Raw genomic sequence first — 22285 nt, forward strand, 5'->3', positions numbered from 1 at the left:
GTTGACGTCAGTCTGAGCACCGTTCTGCTGCCAGAAACTGGAGAGCAGAGAAAAAAGGAGGAAACCTGGGGGATTAAGTGACTGCTTCACATCACCGAGGATAATATTGGATATAATCCACTGACTTTAGCTGTGGCTACAGTAACAGAAAATTGAGAAACGATGTTCGGCTTATGTCCAGAGACATAACGAGCTCGCCTGGACTCGCTCTTTGAAGTTTTGGCTGAAGAAGTTCACAACGGCTACGGCTAGCTGTTAACCTTATCACTAGGGCTGTTCTTTTCGCTGCCACAGACCGACATCACATAAAAGCAGCAGCCATGGTGTCCTGGATGATTTCCAGAAGCGTTGTGTAAGTATTATTACAATAAACATGACTGAAATTTAACTACAAACACCTCGGGGTTTTTTTTTTACCCCGTTGAGAAATGTGGCTTTGTTAGCTTGCTTGGCTAACTGTTCCCGTCCTTTCACGTAGTTCTACTATCCTTCTTCAATTTGATTTACGTTACCGTGTGAAATCTATCATCAGGGTTATGCATAATTTCTGTTAAAAATGAAACTAGGCGCCGAAAACAAACTGTATTAGATTTATTATCATACACTGGTCTAAGTGGCTAGTAGTGGCTAGTTTGGCCTTGTTTGTCGAGTCCAAAGCTAACAGGCGTGTTTACATCATGATTCATGAGCATGTACGTTTCTGTGAGTCACCTGTGACAATATGAAACTTTTGATAAGTTGACATTTCAAGCTCTTAAACGATCTGACTGTTAAGGAGTGCCAGGTACAGCTGCCATCTTGAAGATATAATTAGTCAGCCCTACCCAATATAACCTGACAAGGCATCCATTGTTGGGAGACAAGAATAAAGACTTTACAATTGATTTATGTGGCTCTGCGTGTGTGTTTGGTTCGTGGTTGCCTAGTTATCAGTGTGTTGACACATATATATCAATTATCGTAATGCGCAAGTCAGACATTCAGGTTTTAGTACAAGAAAGAAAAAGCTCTTTCTTGACTCATGGCAAACCTTTCTGTTTCCCCTCCTTCAGGTTGCTCATGTCTTTGTGTCTGTACATTTTCTGGAACAGTTGTTACTCAACTTGCTGGAGGGGAAATGGAGGATAGGAATGTAGTGGAATTGGCAGAAGGGAGTGGTGTAGAAAAACAGAGTTACCCTCCCTCTCTAACGCATTTTTCAAATGCAATCCATCTACTGTAGAATAGCAGGTGGACTCTCATGCCTGGGGTCTCTTTCACTACATTGTGTCCATCTGATGCCCCACACTAGAGGATTTTCAAATCTTACTTGAAGGTGGAAGACCACAGTCACAAACTTTGTAAACCATTTTCAACATTTTAATCCTGATAAAGCACAGACTACTAGACGACCCAGTGAAGACACAGGACCACACACACATGGAGGAGATTCCAGGGAGTTGAGATCTCCCAAAAACATGTGTGATTTAATATGACTTCAGAATATAAACAGACATGGAGACGGACTGTCTAACACTAATTATGTTTCCATGCATAGTTAGGTCAACTACGCTGTTCAATTGGAATACTGCACTTTGTCCCAGTATGTAAGCACCAGTGGGGAATTGATTTATTGAATAAAGTATTGAATCTTCCTCTGGGGAGATGCCTCCTTTCAGCCTGTTAGTGTTGGGGATGAAAACTGTTGGTTTGTGGACAAATCAAAACAAGACATTTTGAGGTTTGGGAAGCACCAATCATTTTTGATTTTCTGACATCTTATGGATCACACATATGATTAATCGAGAGAATATAATAATTGAGGCTCTTATGTCGAGTGAATTCAGCCTCTTTGTCAGTCCATCAAAGGTACAGGCCTGGATTTCGCCATTTTTTTGTCGCAGTGTCCTGATTCGAGTCCAACTATGGTCCAGCTGAGTCGTAATTCAACTCTCAATCGCATTTGCTCAGTGTGTTAGTTGGACAAATTCAATTTAGTAACATTTCAGTCAGAGTACCATGTTTACATTTATTTTAAAAGTCCGGTTTTAGTTGTACTATCACAAAAAACTGTTTTTTTTCTGTCATGTAAACATACTGACTGTTTGCAGTATGCAGAGCCAATCAAAGATCACTTAGATGATGCAATTATTAGAAATTTACATAGTGTGGTGCTTTGTTTATGAAAATATTGTGGTTATTGATTAGTGGGTGTTGTCATCTTTTCATCATGGTAACAAGGATGCCGATAAATATACTTTGTCATTGCTAAGACATCCTTTGAAGTAATAGATATTTCATCGTACTTCAGTATCATCTGTTTAATAGTCTTACAAAGAAAAGAAGCATTGTCTGTTGTTATTGGCTACCTGTGGAATTCTTACTTCAAAAGGGCAGAATATTGCATTAAGTTGGGGTGTTCCTCACAATTGACACGTTAACTTGCCATACCCGCATGACGTTGAAGTCTATTTTGCTGTCTGATTATTTAACTGTTTGGCACATTTCTTTTCCTTTTCACACCCAGTGTGTTCGGAGAAAGAGAGAAGGAAGATGTAGTGTTGGCAGGAGCAGAGGTTGAGGAATGAAAAGGAGGGGGGTAGGGCTCAGTACTGAGCTCCAATACTTTTATGGCACCGACCAGTTTGCTTAGATACTGACAAGAATGGAAAACTGCTTTGTCATGGAGCAAACCTTCACCAGAACATGCAAAAGACCGTAGCAGTCAATACCACCGGCGTCAGTTAGAAATCGAAAAACAGAAAGTTGCTTTTTGTTGAACTTCAAAATATGCTTAGATTTTGAAATGTAAAAGTTTTTTTTCTGCTGTTATTGATGGCCTGTCACCCTTTGGCAGACTGGGTCTGTTGACGGTGTTTGTTTGGGGATGTGTCACTGTGAGAGAATGAGAGAACACAGAGGATCTGAGTGACTCAGAATGTGCTTTTGACAGTGCCACAATAAAATAAGTTCCATTGAGATTTTTGAAAAAGCAAAACATAACCTTGTCACAGAACTGTGTATTTTTGACCCGCACAATCTATCAGTATAGTGAATGAAAGGTAACTGGACATACAAAATAGGTTTGAGGTCACTTTATTGATGGTTCTAAATGAACACAGGCCATGGATATTCACAGATGAGCCATAACATTAAAGCCAATGACTGGCTTTAGTGTTGAGGGTGATTAGTGTATCTGGCCGCATTGTATCCATTGCAATTACTATAATGTAAGCAGTTCAAGTTTTAGTCAACATATCTTTTTAAATAGCTCAGTAGTTTTTGAGAAGGAGCTTTAGGTCTCTAGAAATAAATGTTAGGAAATAATGATCTAAAGTGTGAACTTGTGACTTAACAAGTCAGTTTTCAAATCTGGGGGGATTCAGAGAACTGTGAGAGCAGTCTAAATGTTCTATGCAATTCAATTCCCTCTGAGGAAACACTCAGGGGAGGGGTCGAACTGGACTGTAACCAGTCCCATTTGCTGTTGCAGCAGTTCTCTCAACAATCCTCCTCCTGTGTTTTTAGGGGAAAAGTCTTGTAATCAAATTCTTATTCCTAAAGCTCAAACCAGATGGTGGGAGCTCAAATCTTGGAGATCTTTAGGTTATTTTCCCCTTCCTCCTTCGCTCTTGTTGAGTTTCTGTTTTCATTTCTCTCCCTCTCTCTTTTCCTTTGCTCTTGCCCTTGTCTTCCTGTCCTCCCCCTCCCTCCATCTGGTTGTTGGTGGTTTATGGTGTCAGGAAACCAGGGAAATTGACCTGCAGCCCAGAGTCAAGGCCCATCTAAAAGCAAGGGGGTATTTTCTCAGCTGCATGCAGAGAGAGAAGGGGAGAAGGTGTTGAAATGGGAAGAAGGGAATGAGAAGGGAAATAGAGGGATGGTAGTTTTGGAATGAAGAAGGGGCCCTGCTTTTCAATAAATTGTTTCAAGAACATTTTTGTTCGTGACCAACCTCTTTTGTGTGCCTTTGTTTTATGGAAGGAATGTCTTCATCTGCCCTTTGTGAGTTGGAAAGGAAAATATGTAACTTGAAGCCCCTGGAAAATATAAAGAAGTGTCATAGATGGAGTAATTAAAAGGTCAGAGTTGTGAAGCGTGATACTTTCCTGGCAACAAAGTAATTGGGTGGCTGCAGTGACTTCAGACTCAAGTCAGGTATTAATGTGCCTTTTGCTTCTGTTTCTGTCTTGATGTTTTCTACTGAACTTAACTTAGCATGCTGACCAGCTAGTAACATCTCTGCCTACCTGGGTGTACCATAACCAGATGTCAAGCAAATACAACAAAAGCCGAAACAATGACCAAGGGTTGATGGTCAACAGCTGTCAGCAATCTTGAACAAGTTCTGTTTTTCATTATATACATTAAATCCCACTGGGAAACGTTTTTTCCCCCCCCCCCATGTCAGGTACCATTTTTATGCAGCTGATACTCAATTGTATGTTTAATTTTCACCAAATGACCCAGTGCACTTCATGCTATTATTATTGCTAATTCAACTATGTCAACAATACAAACAGACTACTAGGTTTATCTTCAGGACTCCTGCCAGAAGCTCGTAAAAATGCCACCAGTAAGATAGTGAGTACAGATAAGATAGCAAGATTTATATATACCAATGTAGTCCCAAATGTCTGACACTGCATGGATTGTGTTTGAATTTGTTACTTCCAGCTTTATTTTAGAAAATGAAACAGCATTAGTCTGTGGCATACACACTATTTTCAATTAGAGCATTGATCATCTAATCAATGCTCTCCTCATTCATACAAACATGTCCGCATGCCACCGAAATGGAACAAATGGACATATTTTCATTAACTTTAATGTTTTGTGCTTTTTGATCTGGAGTATTGTCCTGTATATTAATGGAAATGAAGCACAGTGAGCCGAAATGACAATGTGACAAAGAGATGTAGACATGAAGAGAGAGTTTTGGAGCTGTGGCAGCTTTGCTGTTTCTATAGCAACAGCAGGAAAATAAACCTCTGTGTTTGCTGGCGACTTGCCTGCTGCTCAGGGAACTCGGGGAGGGAGTGCATCTGTATACAAGACTATATACACTGTGTGTCTGTGTGTTTGATTGCTGTTCGTCCTCCAGACCATATAGGATTGACTTAAACTGAAGGATTCTGTGCTCCTACACAAGCACATCCATTCAATTTCCAAACACGTTCCTTCATTTCTCCGATGCAGCTGTACCCGGTTTGTTCCAACAAGACGAGCAGATGAGTTGAGACTGCAGTATCACAGAATCCTTCTCTAGGTTCTAATATCTGTGGAAACATCAGACCATTTTGGAATAATAATAATACAACAAGAATGTGAATGTTATACCTTGAACAACATGTCATTTTATTTTAGTCCTTTTGAAATAGTCACTGTGTCAAATCATACTGTTTGATAACAAGATGATTGGTATTAAACCTCAGACATTACGTTCTCTAAATGGAAATGATCGTAGCATCATTCATGGTCACTGAATGGGGAACATGGGCTTTTGCCCTTTGTCAGTGGAAGGAGGGTGTATGTGGTATTAGAAGTAAAAAATATGTGCAAACACTTAACTGTGATTCATGTTTTATGAAGTACCACAGGCAATATTTGAGATTGTACCAGGTTTGCCGAAATGAAGTACTGCTTCATTTTCTAGCACACTCCCATGTTGAGATGCTACTCTTTTTAATTTGAGTGTCTCAGATGCTGCGAGTCATTATTGGGTGGATATTGTGTAATCTGGTCCTGGGCTTGTAAAGATACCCAGATTTACTGCCAGTACGGTTACAATTGAAGGGGAATTCCACCAGTTTACACATCAAACTCTGTTTCCAGCAGTGCACTGTTTGTGCATGAAGTCTGTTGTGGCTCTGGAGGGAGCAGTGAAGAGTCATTTTAAGTTTCTTTATACAGGGGCGTGTAGACTCATTGATATCGCTGATCTGTTGGTCACATAACAGGCCTGAACTGCCTGACATTTGAACAGGACTTATCATTGCTGTCCAAGCTACTCCTGCCTGTCAGTGATGATCTGCATTCCACGCAAACTGACAGAAAGGCCAAACGTCTCAATACAAGATAAAAATGACTGAGAGTAATATTGACAGTTGCTAAATCTGCTGCTAGATGCATGTGTCTGTGAACATTATTCTCCCATTCCCCTTCTGACCTGTTAGTTTTCAAAAATCCAAATCACTATGGTAACTTAGTATAGTGACCAATGCACTGTTTGCATTGTTTTGAACTATGCAAACAGTGATACTTTTGCAACACGTTCGAGTAATAGATTATTTTTTGTCTTTTCGTCTTTCTCGTCTTAGTTGTGAGCTGCTGCAGATATGAGGCATATATGGCTTTATCCCTGGTGGGGACAACCTCATCCCGACTGGGTTTGGGATTAAAATGGGCTGTCATTTGACTGTTCCTCTTCTAGGCGATATGGTCTCTGGGAGATTTAGATTCTCAGATAAAGAACAAGGTTTGTATGTTGTATTTAATTAATAATAATGATGATGACACTGAAGGAAGCCTAGTAATAAAGCTGACAGCAGAGCGCAAATGTATGACATGACTAACCCTTAATGAATTCACAAAATCGTTTTCCCCTCAGGTGATATTGGAGGTGTTAAGATACTGACATTTATGCTGAATATATCATATATTGAAGCACTGAAAGAATGATGAATGAACAGAAAGAAGTGTAAAACACTAAAGCCTGGTAATTTGATGGTCTTGTTTTTCTGCAGCTTATTCTCTGTATTAAATGTTTGAATACGATTCGTTTAGCCTTGATTTACCCCAAAACCTTAGATTTTCCTGGTATCCTTTATTGGTGATTGTAATATTTGTTTAAAAGGTCCACAGTCCTCCCATTAATAAACACATGATTTAGTGATGAAATGAAGTACATTATGTAACTTGTGGATTTTTACACCACTGACTGCATTGAACTTGATTCACAGCAAACCACCTCTAAACCTTTTTGTCATGTGCATTGAGAATAAATGAAAATGTACCTGCAAAACAATATAACAGTGGGTCAAATGCCTGCATGTCGTGTGACAGTATCTATGCAGTATTTTACTTCATAACAACTTGTTGTTATGGTTGTCCGAATCGACATTCCAGAGGCCTGTACTGTGAAGCAGAATTTGTTGTTATTGAGGTAGAGATATCGCAATACTCAGCGTCTTGCAATATTGTGATAATATTGTGTCATTACCTAAATATCGTGATAATATTGTGTCATGACCCAAATATCGTTATAATATCGTATCGGAGTTTCTCTATATTTATTTTCCATAAGCGTATCCTAACCATTACTTGTCTAACCTTAACTTTAGCGGCTTGTTCATAAATATCACTCTTTTTTTCCAAAGGAGATGAATTAAACATAGTTGATGTGTTATTGTTTGATTAATCTTTCTTATTTTATTTACTAGCCAGCTGTGGAGAGGCCATGTAAACCCTCCCTCTGCCCTTGCAGTGTCTGTGGTTTTTTGAAACACGTTTCTTTTGTTCACCATTTCAAAGGACAGAGTATGGTTTTGATACCTTTTTTTTAATCAAGCAAAGTAACAAACATTACACGAACAGAACAGTGCAATAAGGCTCTGCAGCCAAAAGACACTCTTTAAATAGGGAATACTCTCTGTATGCAAGTCAAAATGAACAAAAGAAGAGTTCAGTACACTGAATTAGTGTTAAAACCTGCAGTGAAGCAGGCATGGAACCAAAGGCCACATTACCCCCAGCTGCTTCTGCTGCTGCAGAAGATTACAGAGGAAACATTGAGTCATCGTCTTGTGTTCCAGTGGTTTTCAGACTCTGGGTCAGAACCCAGCACCCCATCATTGCACGATATAAATATGTCCCCAGGTTGTTCTGCAGTACCAGATGATGGTTTTTAACTGGGGAAATTACAATTTTGTGTATACACATCAGTTTGCATTGATTAATTATACTGAACAACCATTTTGTTTTCAATGAAAACCTCCTTCACATGTGCATGGGGAAACTGTTGTCTCTGAAAATCAGATCATGAATGTGGGGTCATACTATGGACTTTAAACTGTATGTTTAGTTGTATTTGTCAGTGTTCCAAATTCAGATTCAGCATACACAACTCCAGCATAGACATTTTTAGGCCTGTCTTTATCTTCGATTTTTCTAAGATTATTTTATCTTGGTCAATGTGTATTTGCATTTTCAGATTATATACAGTCTATTTTCATGTTTAGTGACAAAGCAGTGGTCACATTCAACCAGAATCATTCATTTAGTGCTTTTGTGTATGTTTCCAAGTATGAATAAGACAGTGGTGCTTTGATTTCATATATTGGCAATATAAATCATGGTTTTGTGTGTTCTCTCCCTCTCTGCAGGCTGGTGTTTGGGACCCTATATCCTGCATATTACTCTTACAAAGCAGTCAAGACCAAAAATGTCAAGGAATATGTAAGTGGATGAGCTTTTATGTGCATGCTTTGTTTTTTTTATTGTATAAAAGACACTAATAAGGACATTTGGGGTGTTAAAACGAACATTATGGTAACCATTCAAGGCATTGTTGCTCCTGTGTTTCACGTGTGTGTAGATTAAAAGTGTTGCCTCTAGAAGCTAATGTTGGCAAATGTTTTATCTGTTTCTTGTGAAACATGTAAACAAATGCCTCAACGCTGGGAATGGCTAGGTCTCAAGATGCACATTGAGTCTGACATCATCAGAAGGTCTATGGTTTCGATCCTTGGCTCCTTCAATCCTCATGAGGTGTCCTTGGGCAAGACACTGAACAACAAATACCTCTGACAGTAAAGTGTGTGATGTATAAATCACAGGGAAGCATAGTGCGCATGGCACTTTGAGTATTTGTAAAGACTAGTAATCTAAATGCATATAATGTAACACCACAGCAACCCTACTTCCAAATAGCCCAGATTTTGAGTGGGTACTAAACACGCCTCTATAGGTTTTCTCTGTGAAGCTGGGTGATGTAACTAATGCCAGTGAGAGTGAAATCACAGAGCGCTGAGTTCGGTACATTCACATAGAGGCTTACCACACCAGCACTAGACTCTGTAAGCAGTAACTCTACGCTTTGTTTCTGTTTGCCGTCTCTATGTTCCGATGCTTCCTTTGGTGTGTGGTGCAGCTGGGTTGTTAGATTTTTCAATACTGTGAAAAAGCCACCGTTAGATTTGTTGTTTCAGCAAACAACATCTTGCCAATATATAAGACCAACTTGCAGTCACATCATTCCAAACCAAATGCCATTGATCCTAGAATTTGAGACACACACATGCTAAAAAGCTGGTATTGCCTAGAGCCTTTTGCACAGTACTGTACATGACAGAAAGAGTAAAGAAGGAAATGGAATGGATTAAGGATGAGGATCCGTTACACCTGAAAAAATGTAACCAAGGTGTCCACTGTGAATGCTAATGAACTACTAAGATATCACATGGTCATTTGTATTCTTCAGACTAGGTATGTCTGGGCAGCGAACACCAAGAAGAGCCCTGCTGCTTCCAAACTTATTCCATTACACAAATGTGAGTCCACTGTTCTCCAGGGGATGCTCAAAGCTGTGGAAATGGGTTTGTAGTTTTGCCATGATATATGCCTGGCTGACGTGTACAGCGAGTTCACTGGATTTCTTGGCAGTCCTGGCATGCAGTGTGACCTTCGTATACATGGATTTACGCCTTTTAAAACCAGGAAGCGTGTAAAGGGACATTTATAAAAACACTACCTTCGGAAAACACCCATCTGATTCAGACTGCTGAAGCCTCAGATGAACTTTGCAGCACATTTTTACTCTGACCCAGGACAGCACTATTGTTGTTCACTGGAATGAGTATGAAAAGAGAATCTCCTGATGTACAGTTAAATATAAACAGGGGGAATGATGAAGGCTGTTTTCCAATAAGGGTTCTTGATGTCTTCTGAGAGAGATGAAAAATAATCCTTTAACCCAGAATGTTTAACTCATTCTGTTTAATGATAATGTGCTTTGAATCTTTTGGATGACATTATTTTGTCAACGTGTCATCAGTCATCAGGGTACACCCAGGACAGGTCACCAGTCCAATGTAGTGCAAACATGGAGAGACACATTGGATTCTCTTTCTTCTCTCACATGCAAAACAACCGGGGACCTTCTCACTGTGAGGCAACATTGCTAACTGTATGGTTCTGGCCCTAGTTTAGTTTTAATTAAAACATATTGGAGTCTGAACAGGCAGAAAACTTTAGAAACAATGGTGCTGACAACCCACATTTGCTTCCTGATTGGGTCTTATCTGTTGGTAACAGTTCCAAGAAAAGATATCCCTGCTGTCACTTTTCACCTTCCCTGTTCTATGATTATGGCAACCAAGCAACCAGTTGCAAACATACAATCTGCTTCACTGTTTAGACTGCATGCCCGCTCTACAAGAAGCAGACCCCGTGTCATCAACACAGTTGTCTCTTTGAAGTCTTCATAGAGTCTTTCATTCATTTGCACTGGGACATTATTGGTCACCTAGAGGACATTTACTGCACATTCACATGCGCTGAGATTCCGCTCAAAACATATGACTTAACTTCTAACTTCAGCCAAGCTTTTTTTTTTTTTTTTCAATCATTGGAAGGAAACCAGAGTGAAAATTCATTTGTTGGGGAACATTAAGAGGAGATTTAGTGAACAAAGGCTGGATCTCACACAAACATGATCCGGGAGCATCAAATACGTCTCAAACCTTTCACTTCACTAAGCACACCCTCTGGCATGTGTAAGGTTTTTTAAATACACAGAAAATTGATTAAACAGAGTACTTTTTTTCAGCACTCTGGTACTTGAGCCGAAACTGGCCTGTGGCTGTTTTTATATGATTGAGTTGCAGTACACCCTGCTAGAGGTTACATCAGTTCATCACATAGTTGGCTCTGAAAATTCATTCCAGAGCCCAGCCCTCTCATTTTGTTTTTATTGCTTTAGTGTGTTTCTATGTGAACGAATGTCCATGCGGCTCGTGTGAGTGCACGCTGACTGACGCGTCTCTCCGTCACGGTCTCCTCAAACATTCTCACCCCCACTAAAAGTGAAACCAGTGGATGAAACGATGTCCTCTCCCTTCTTTCACACATTTATCATATTCTTCTTTCATTACACCCCATTAACAGGAGTGGACATCACTCAGTTAGAAACAACATTGCCATGTTCTGTGCCTCCCTGCCTCTCTGCTACCTCTTCACTGCTGACACGGGAATAATGAAGTGCTGAATGAAAGCAGTCAAAACTTCTGACCCTGAGGCTACACTGTTTCAATCTGCTCTGTTTCAGATAAATGGGCTTCTGTGTCGAACAGTCTGGATCCCAGTCTAACTGGGAGCAGACCTGTCTGATGACCGGTGTTGATAGTGCATAAAAGTGTCCTTTTTTTTACACTGAACGTAGCTCTCAGACACTTGGGCTTAGGTAAATTGAATATATTGACTAGGATTATGATGGATAGTAATGTCATTTATACACCAAAAGGTTAATTGCGTCACTTGTCAAATGATTGATCTGGAAAGGGATCTGTCAGTAGATTATTAATGATATATTACGGCTGTTTGTGTGTGACGCATTAGCATAATATTATAAAATCCACCTATATAGAGGTTGTATTAATTTAAAATGAGCGTATGTATTGGCCAGTCTCCCGCTGCCACTTCCATCTGCATGTTCTACCTAGTTGAGCTTTAACCAGTCGTCGGCCCATTGGCTGCGGAGAGCTGAGGTCAGGTGTTTTTTGTCTTTCTGTTAATGGAAGGCAGTTATTCATAGAGCGGGCTAGTAAATGTCTGCAATTGCCTCGGGAAGTTAAAATGGCTGCGGTATATTTCACTGAGGTCACATCTTAATGTCCTCCCTACTGATGAGATGAAGGAGGGAGGCCAAGAGAGAAAGCGCAGGGATGGGGGTGGGAGGGGGGTTGGTTGCAGAGAGCAGGGTATGAAGAGGAAGATGAAAGGGAGAGGTAGAAGAGAGACAGAGGCAGGAGGAGATTGAAACATATAAATTAGATGTCCCCTCCATCTCACTGACTCTCTCTCTCTCTCTCTCTTTTACATTTATCATTCCCCCAAGCCTGTGTTTGTGAGTGAGTGTGGAGGAAGTTCACGATGAGGTCGCCAATTAACCAGTCAAGCAGTAATGGTGTAGGCAGTGTAGAGTGGGTGAGTGAGTGTGTGTGAGAGCCCCTTGGTGTTTGATGGACAAACAGCTAGACATCAAGTCCTTTTTTTTCTGTAAACATAAGCCCACGTTGAGATCCTGCTTTATTGCTGTTAAAAAATATAAAGCTGGCATCTCACTCTCCCAGTGTGTGATTTCTAAACAAAAATCTTGTTGTTCTGTGGCGTGACGCGTTACACAACAGCGCCGATGCCTGTCCCACCATGCCCGCTCTTCCTTTTCACATCAATACCATTCTGTGACACGCTCTGCTGTCGGCGCGGAGGTGAAACCGCAGTGACTCATACCCGCCGTTTAATATTTCTACCTTTTATATAGACCCGTGAGGTGCAGCATTCCCGCCTTGAAGAGTCTGTGTATCTGGGACTGCATGCTCTTAATTCTCCACACACGCACGCACACCAGCGTTTCACAAGGTAGAGTTGGTGTGAGTTCAGTCATGCGGCTGCAGCTGTGTCTGGCTAATACCTCCGCCTGGCATGTGACTGTCTGCCTGCCTACCACTGTGTGCTGCTGGCTTTGATATGGAAATCCAGCGAGAAGAGCCAGGAAAGCCCGTAAAGAGAGAGACGGCAGGAACGTGAGACCAGAGAGGACAGCAGCAGCATGAAAGCAAACTGATATAAAATCCTAAACCTCTACTACTACTACTACTACTACTACTACTACTGGCCTGAGACGGGACAGGGGTAGATTATAAAATGGTAAAAGAAGAGAGCATGTACTGGTGGAACTCTTAGTCCACACAAGAAGCCTTTAACTCAGTTATTATTGGCCATAACCATGTTCACTTGTTGCATTCATGTGTGCTGTAGGAAAGTAATGGCTGTTTTCTGTAGCACGTCCTACCTGGTGTGACATTTCAATACCTCTAGTAATAATTAGTATACCAGTAATTAGTAGTATTTATTTAATGTCCAAATGTCAGTCAGTGGAGCCTTATTTTCCTCTGTTTTCTCTGTTTAGGTGCGTTGGATGATGTACTGGATTGTCTTTGCCCTCTACACTGTGGTGGAGACCATCTCTGACCTTACGTTAGCATGGTGAGTTTTCTCAAAGATATCACGTAACACACAGTCTAATATGAGTCAACACACACACACACACACCCACACACAAGACCAAATGTTTGTCTCATCAGAGTAGAGAATCTTTATCCTCATGTTTTCCAGCCTTTTTAACTCCGCTCCGACTCCACTGGCTCTGTCATATGTGTTTCACTCGCAGTGGCCTCTACTGAGCCACTCGACCCTACGAGTGATTGATGTAGTGCTGCCCTGATGGTTCTAGGAAGAGTCCCGCTGGTTCCAAGCCTCTTCTGTTTCACTGTTGTTGAGGCCACTGTTCTCCAGGGAACACTCAACACTTTAGAAATGATAAAATACCTTTGCGCTGATCCGTGTATCGCCGCAAAACTTTACAGTGCAGGTGTCCAGAGACTTTGTTGGACCATACACACATACACGTGTGTGTGTGTGTAATTTGCAACTCGTGTCGAATTATTTCTAGTAGTAGTTCATTTTTCCTGGACTCCAAGCGGATTCTAGACTTGAGCCTAAGGAAGCACATAATCTCAACAAAGCTCTGAATACTCGATTAGAGATTTGTGGGGAGGTAAAGTGGGGCAAACATGAGTAGGTTTCATGTGTTGTAATGTATGCACACTTGGAATTTGTAAAAAATAAAACATGTTGGTGCCATTGTTATATTGTCAAATGACCTCATTGCATTGTAATGTATTTTTAAATGTGCATATTTGCATGAAATCAGTGGCAAATCTGTGTTTTAAATGCTGACTCTGTGTGTTCCAAATATTAACGGCTGAGACTTAACAAGTTAATCAACCCTCATTAATGTTGGGGACACTTCCTCTCTCTCTGTGTGCGTGTGTCCAGGTTTCCTTTGTACTATGAGCTGAAGATTGCCTTTGTGATCTGGCTACTGTCGCCCTACACCAGAGGAGCGAGTCTCATTTACAGGAAGTGCCTGCACCCACTGCTGTCCTCCAGAGAGAGGGTATGATCGACCACCAATTCCTCCGTGCTTATCTCTATACACAAGGAGTAATTGTGTTGCAGTCCCGCTGCTTTCTATTCCAATTAAACTATCCACTAACAGATTGTTAATTGATTGTTTCCCCTCCAGGAAATAGATGAATATATTGTGCAGGCCAAAGAGAAAAGCTATGAAACCATGGTGAACTTTGGCAAGCAGGGACTGAGCATCGCAGCCACGGCTGCTGTCACCGCAGCTGTCAAGGCAAGTGTCTCTGGCAAACTTCTCCTCTGTATTCTAGTAAATATTCTTTCAAATGTGCTGTTTACTTTCATCCCTGAATTACATATCATGTCTTTTTTGTATTAACAATAAGTAGCAGCAGTATGATGGGTGGATCGGCGTTTACACCATAGCTCACTTCTGTGGTATTCATCAAATTTAGACATGCCCTATAAATGCCATCGCTTCCTTTTGCCTCAGCCTCTCCCCATCATCACTTCACATGATCTGGGTTGAAGAGACAAAGTGGAAGCTTGAGTTACCTTTTTTGCTTCAGATACAACAGCACCCTCCACCTGCTTCTGACAGTAGAGCAGTTCAGCCCTGTGGCACAGAATGTCCTGATTCGACTTGCTAAATCACACTCGACATAACGCGGGACAGAAATAGTGCTTACAGTATGTAAATAAACGCGTCAGTCACACCTGAATGAAATTCTGAACTCCCCGAATTTAATAGATCTGTTTCGCAGCTCGTGTCAATGTATTCTTTGTGCCATGTTGTCCTTCAGCTATCACTTACTCCTGAGTCGGTGCTAATGAGGTGTGTTTGGCTGGTTTCATCAGCATCGCGTGAATACCTGAGTGTATCAGATAATCCCCGTTGAGCTCCTGTCTCAGGCTCCACTGCTCTGAGGTAATCCCAGGCAGTGGGAATCCACCACTAAACAGAATTAATCATGTCAGCTTGTTAGATCCACATTAACAACCCAGGCCATCGGAGAATAGAATGTTTGTAGAAGGCAGGTTTTTATTTACAGTCTACATGTGGTGAGTTAGACTAGCCGTATGAGGCACCTTCTCTCTACTGACTTTTTTTTTTTACCAAGATGTGAGTGTCTCTGTTTCTTTTCTCAGCCTCAAAACTCATCATCTCTTTCAATCTCTATTGCTTCTACTCTTTGTGTCGTGTCGGCGCTCTGTGTTCCATCACAGCAGTTAGAGGTCACAGTGCAATTACTAATCCTTTCAATTCTTTTCACGTTTTAGTTTGAAGGTGATGAGCCTTCACTTAGTTCGATAGATATTCCGCATGAAACCCACCCAACGTGAAAGCTGACACCTCAGAGAGCAGGTGATACCGGACCTGTGGGTTTGTTTTTAAAACGTGAATTATCAGCCTATTTAATGTGCGACATCATTAAATAACCACTGATAACCAGCCGGCGTCAGTGCTGTCAATGCAATGGCAAATTCGTTGTGCATGTTGCCTGCAGCTGATTGAAAGTGCATCTGTAAATCCTCCCCATCTGTGAAGAAAAATATCACAGAATCAGTTTTTTTTCAGTTGTCACTGCTGCTGCTCTCTTGAGTGTTTACTGTAGAGACTCTCATATTGTTTGAGGACACCAAAAGAGTGCATGTTGATTCAGACTGGACTGGCGCTTTAAATCCCCAAAGTATCCCGAAATAAATGCTGTGTTAAGCAGTATCATGCAAGAAAGGACTACTCTGAAAAGTCCGTTGTGTATTTGACATGATGCAAAGTTTGTGAGTAGGCTGCCTGCCTACGAAAAAGTATAATTATTTGTTTTCTAATAAACCCTGAGTTATTTTCCACCCGTCTTTGAAAGGACAGTTGCTGCACAACGCTGTCAACAAAACATGCACATACACACACAAGGCCGTACCTTTCTCTTGAATTGTGTTGTCATTGGGGTTGTATTGGAGTTCACCGCTCATAGTTCACATCATGATTAAAACCTTACGAGACTGTCCTGCTTTGCCCCCTTTGGGTTTCACCGTGTATTTACCTCTGATTCTTTCATTATAACGGGTACATAACCATTCAAACAATAATATAGCAGCTGTGTGGAGGTGTACTCTCTCTCACACACACACACACACACGCTCTCCTGCAGCTACACACCACCTGCCTTTCTGTAAATATGAGTAAATGGCGTTTGTTCTCGAGTGTTACGCTTGGTTGGTTTCTTGGTGGAAATACCAGCTCACGTACAGTCGCATGCTCCAGCCTGCGCTAATAACAATTCCTAGTGGTGGATGACATCAGAGCCACAGGTTCTGCTGGACTTCATGTGCTCTAAGTATCTGATTTAAGAAGCTAAAACTGAACTGATAATTGTCCAGCTTTCTTTCACCTAACCTTTCTGTGACTCTGTTTCTCTCTCTCTCTCTCCCTCTCTTTCTCTCCCTCCCTCTGCACTGACATTCATCTTTCTTCAGGGTGTCTGTGTGTGAGCAGGCTGCTGTGGGAGGTAAAGACCAGTCAGTGTTGCAGCATGGACAGAATGTTCCCCCCTCATTTTCATACCAACATTATTCCACCGTGTACCACATCCTCTTCTGTTCTTTTAGCAGATCTGATAGCCCAGCATACATTTCACTGAGCATTTAAGCTCAATATTTAACCCCCCCGACTTTTCGTTTCATTTTTTATTTCTCATTGGAACGTGTGGAATGTTTTTACCCCGTGTTTTACCTTTTCATTTCAGTATAACACAAAAAAAACCTTTGTGGTTAATTTGTATCCTGCTGTTGTTGTTGTTGTTGCTCATTTTGTGAACTGTGTCCATCATGGCATCTTTATCATTGTACAGTTTTTGCCCCCGACACTACAAACACCATAGAACATCAGTCCACAGACACATAAACATCTAGTATGACAGAACTTGAGTTATAAAACCCTGTGGAAACTTAACCAAGAAGACTGGAACCCGTAGCTGCTGCTAAAAGAGGCTCCTACCAAGTACTTATTATTATATCATTTTGTTGGCTCAGGGTTGAGTTGTATTCTGGTCAGGATTTATAGTTTATATGATATTCCTCACTCCTCCAGCCACCAGAGGGAAACAGTGGACTCCACACACTCATGTTGTGTTCCCACAGTCCTTACACACTCAATCATTCATCACTGTTGTTCGCTCGCACGTCTTAAGAGCAGCCGGATAGTGACGGAATATCTTTGTTTTGTTTTTTGTGTGTGTGTGTGTGTGTGTGTGTGTCTGTGACAGGGTCAGGGCGCCATCACGGAGAAGCTGCGAAGCCTGAGCATGCACGACCTCACGCAGATAAGCCAGCAGGACGACAGGGGGAACCAGCTGTACCAGTACAGCTCCCACGCGTCCAACCCTGCCATGAGGAGATCTCAGAGTGCTGATGTTGCAGATGGAGAAGGTAAATATACACACAGACACAGACACACACACACACACACACTTTTGTTTTCAGACTGGGAACCAAATGTGGGAAATGTGGCATCTACTAAAATGAGAAACAGCAGAACTAAGACCATGACAATGCATGAGGAAGTACATAGATAGTACAGTCAGTACCACAACACCAACACCATCTACTTTACATGTAGATTTTTGGTCTTGCGCCCTTATTTCCTTCCTTCAATCCACCCTTTCTTACTTGATGGTACCTGTAGACTGCCTGTGTGTGTGTTTGAGAGAGAGAGAGAGAGAGAGACAGACAGGAGGGGACTTTTCAGCAGACAGAGGAGATGAGATGAGGTTTAGTAAGATGCTGGTAGAATGTCAAACACTTTCTCTCACACACACACACACACAGAGTGAGTCAGTGAGGCATGGGGGGGGGGGGGGGTGGGATCGGAGCAGGAGGAGGAGAGGACAGGGATGAATGTTTAGGGGGAGATGTAAGGGATGAAAAGAGGAGTGAATTAGAAGGAGAGGTGGAGGGATTGAGGGAAGGAAGGCTGCTAGACGGCATTAGCATGCTGAGAGAGGACAGAGTGTAATATGTATTCAGCTCAGCCAGCCAGCAGGGAGACTCAGAGACGTGGAGGGAAAGAGAGAGAGATTCTTTTTTTCTCTTTCAAATGTTTTCTCACTGCTGTAAAAATGCTTCACAAGACACCACACTCCCTTTGGGGGCCATGTTGGAGGTTCTCTGTTCTTGGACAGATGATTGTTTTTTTTAGACATACTGTACTCAAAAAAGACGAGGCTCATGATATTCTATATAGCGTCAAAAGAAAATCCAAACCAGTCAAACCAGCACTGAACGTATCCTCTGAATCCCTCCGAGCCACAGAGCTCCATTGTTTCCCCAAAGCTATTAAAAACACATCTGTGAGCCCAAGTGTTGCACGAGGTGACATCGTCCCTTCATAACCATGAAAACACACCAGTAACCACAATTTTAAACCTTATGCCCTAATCTTAACCAGTTCCTCATAAATGAGATTCTGTCTCAATAGGACCAGGTTTTGGTCTCCATGAGGACTACTAAAGATGTAACATACATCACACACACACACACACACTCTGCATTTTGTATTCATTCTGTCACACATGCCATCCTGCTGCCACTAATACAGAGCAGCACCAAATGTGGATTAATCTACAGCTAAAAATACTACAAAAATGCAATGTTTCACAACGGCCATCTGCTTCAGTGAACTTTTTTTATTATTTCTCTTTCTTGTATTGTTTCTTTTTCTTCTTCTTTGTTCTCATGTCGTACAATCCTCTCAGGCTAAGTGAACACCCCTCTTTCATGGAGCTCTGTAATAATAACCTGCATTGTTAGAAACGTTCTGAAAACAGTTTTCCCATTTAAGCATTTAAGGTCATTCATCATTTTTATTCTCGAGTCTACTGCTTTAAAAACAGAACATGGATAATCGACAGACGCCATATAATCAGCAATGCTCTGTGGTCTGTAAATCAAACTGTTTTCAGATTGTCTGTGTTTTCAAATAAAATTAGTAGCTGTTCTTAAAAGACTAGATATTTGTTGTTTCTAGTAAATGTAGGACTTGAAAGTTTACCTTTTTCTGTGGAGAACTGTGAAAATATTAGTATTGTGGCCACACTGAGGCTCAGGTAGATGATCTTTGGGGAAACTCGCGTCCAGTTGTTCACTAAATGGATGTTTTCAGAACCAACATTTTCTTTCATAAATTGCCTTTCCTGCCATGTTAGTGTTTTTGTTCACTTTCTGGGTTAAATCTCTCCTTTTATTGTGTTTCTATGACAAGGAACACTACACCACAAATGATTCTCTGCTGCCCTCTGCTGGTTCCAGCACGTTACAAAGTGTATTACGACCACACAAAGGCGTTTTTGTTATCTGCAGAGCACAAATCATAGTTTGTGTTTCAGTGTTCCTGTATATTTTTTTTTTTTCTTCCCCAGATTACTTTTATGACCAGGAGGACCGGTCAGATGAGGATGGGGAGCCAATATTCTCCGAAGACGAGGCCGTTACTCAGAAAGGACTGAGGCGATCGCAGAGTGTCAAGATAACGCGGTCTAGGATCCGCAAAGACGTGAGGGTCTTGTTCTGTTTTGTTTGAGACTTATTCAGTCAGATATCAGAAATAGTGCAGGTCAAACACACTTTTATAACACATAATCTGACGTGTTATTATTTTTCCTCATGTCCTCATCAGGCTCGGTATGGATCCCTGAAGATTAAAGGCAAGAAGAGACCAGCACTGAACTCGGTGAATTATGGGGTGTGAAGAAACTACTGCTGATATAAATATATATATCTATATATATATATAGATATATATATACACACACACACACACACACACACACACACTGATTGATCGGTGGATGGTATTTACAGTTCTTCTCGGTCTGAACTCTTTGTGCGTGTCTCCGATCTCGAGTCTTCTGCTGACATATTTATTCCCTCGGTGAAGGTCGATGAAGACGCTGTTTGACCTTTTTGTCTTTGGGACGATTTTGCATGGACTTTTGTTTGTTTGTTTGTTTTTTATCAAGTCATAGTGTTAAGGTGTGATGTTGTGTTTTTTAGTTTTTTGGTCTTTTACAGTTTGAGTCTGTCCATTTGACACTTTTTTTCACTCATGGTACCACTTTTTTAAAAAAAGGCGTCGTCTGTGTACAGTTCATAAATACTAATGTTTTATCAATGAAACTAATGCTTTATTAAACTGTCAAGAAGAGCAGCGTTTGGGTTGCCAGGTTTCGGAAGATCCCATTGGCCACTCATCTAATAGAAAAGGCATTTTATTAAAAATGTTTTAACGCACAGTCCAAAAACATGCAGATTTGGGGACAATTGGACACTCTAAATTGACCGTAGGTGTCTGTGTGTGAGTGTGAATGGTTGTTTGTCTCTATGTGGCCCTGTGATGGACTATGTGGCCCTGTGATGGACAGCTGGGATTGGCACCAGCGCCTCCCGCAACCCTCATGCGGAGGATAAAGCGGTAGAAGGTGGATGAATGGATGGAACTACAAACCCTATATCTTCATAGGAGACAGACCCATGATCTTAGTAAATAAAAAATATTGCCCAATTTAACTAAATTTTACTACGGGACAAACGTATAAAATGCTCCCTTGTTACAAATAAAGAGTTAGTTACCAGAAGTAAAGCTTCACTCAGGTTTTGTACATTTATTCCTACTTGTGCTTTTATGACCACATCAATCATGAAAAGAAAACATTTGTAATTATTTTGTACTAGATTCAGGTTAAATGAAGGTGGATTTATACTAAAAAATACATTTAAGTAATGGTATCAATAATAACCTGGCAACCCAAAGTTGTTGTTTTAATCGTTGGTTTATAAATGCTTGCAAATCATTATTCAAAGATTTGTCCTAATACAAAAAGCAACCTTTAAAACATGGCAGCGCGTCAGTCTCTGCTGCTGCTGCCTTTCAGGTATTTTCTTTCAGTGAGTAACTTGATCTGACGAAGCTCTGACACTATTCTTCACTTGGAGTCAGTTACCTTCTCTATGGCTCAGCGTTTGTTTTGTTTTTCTTACCTTGGACACACGCACACATGCAACATTCCCTGTCGCAGTGGTGACAGCACCAGAGCCTGCGTCCCAGTGGCGGACACCAGCCGTTCTGACTTGAACTCTAGAGAAGGAGGAGGAGGAGGAGGAGGAGGAGGAGGAGTGGAGCCTGTCAAAGTGAACAAACTTGTGACCACCAGCAGATCAACACTACTCGTCACTGCTGTCACAGGAAGAAGGCAACGACCAACAAAGAGGAACCAAAAAAATGAACCAAGTGAATGAAGTGATTCCCCCGGAGTTTGTTTGTTTTTCTGGGAGAGAACTAGACACCTCTTACTCACCTTTCATGCTGATTTCTTATATTTGTATTTTAATGTGACTGTGTGTCCTCATCACATTCATAGTTGTACATTTTTCTCGTGTTTTGTTGCGTCAGTGAAGATTACCTTTGTGTTTTGTATTGTAACCACCAGTCTTTATTGTGCACATGTACCTCCCTCCTAGTTTTATTTGACTTTTTAATCTTCGCTGTTGCTTTATCATCTCATTTTATTATACACTTTTGCTGTGGGGAGACTGTAGTAGCACAGGTTTGATGAAAGCTCATGCGTTGCAGCTTCTTATAACACAAGTTTGACTTGTTTTTGTCCGCTCGTGCTGAACTCGGTGGTACACGGCAGAGGAAAAGTCCGTTTATTGTTGTTTCTCTGGCAGAAACTCTTGTCTCTCTCGTCGGTCCTCGTGCCACCGATTCGTCAGTACGTCTGTCCTAAAGTGGGACGATGTGTATGTGTTTGTGGAAGTGGACATGGATGAGGATCAGTGACACACTAATGGAAAAAGCTAAATCCAGGATGATGATTTTTGTGGAAAGTCAGACAGTGAGGACTGGACTGGGTCCTCTTCTCACTTGTATTGAAGTCACTGTATGAAGGGAAGTCTTCAGGGCCAGTCAGGAGAAGAGAAGTTTTCTTTTTACAGCAATCAAAGTAAATCTGGACATGTTTCCATCAGGACTGTCACTCAATGCGAGGGTCTTTACAATCTATGACTTCAATTTTTAATTATTCACCATTTATGGTCAAAT

General features: G+C 41.2%; 1 protein-coding gene across 1 annotated transcript; it reads left to right on the top strand.

The window, feature by feature from the left end:
* On the top strand, nucleotides 1-20361 carry reep3b (receptor accessory protein 3b). The gene is made up of 8 exons (XM_058620267.1): nucleotides 1-352; nucleotides 8364-8436; nucleotides 13169-13245; nucleotides 14098-14218; nucleotides 14348-14461; nucleotides 17454-17616; nucleotides 19605-19738; nucleotides 19862-20361. The coding sequence occupies exons 1-8, from the start codon at nucleotides 321-323 to the stop codon at nucleotides 19931-19933; spliced, it is 786 nt and encodes a 261-aa protein (XP_058476250.1). The 5' UTR covers nucleotides 1-320; the 3' UTR covers nucleotides 19934-20361.
* The last annotated feature ends 1924 nt before the right edge of the window (nucleotides 20362-22285 follow it).

The sequence above is a fragment of the Solea solea genome, chromosome 21 (genome assembly GCF_958295425.1).
Source record: "Solea solea chromosome 21, fSolSol10.1, whole genome shotgun sequence".
NCBI lineage: Eukaryota > Metazoa > Chordata > Actinopteri > Pleuronectiformes > Soleidae > Solea > Solea solea.

Coding starts and splice junctions, on each gene's coding strand:
- reep3b (XM_058620267.1), top strand. CDS start 321: ATGGTGTCCTGGATGATTTCCAGAAGCGTTGT. Junction 8,437..13,168: donor CCAAAAATGTCAAGGAATAT/GTAAGTGGATGA, acceptor TTCTCTGTTTAG/GTGCGTTGGATGATGTACTG. Junction 14,462..17,453: donor CTGTCACCGCAGCTGTCAAG/GCAAGTGTCTCT, acceptor TGTCTGTGACAG/GGTCAGGGCGCCATCACGGA.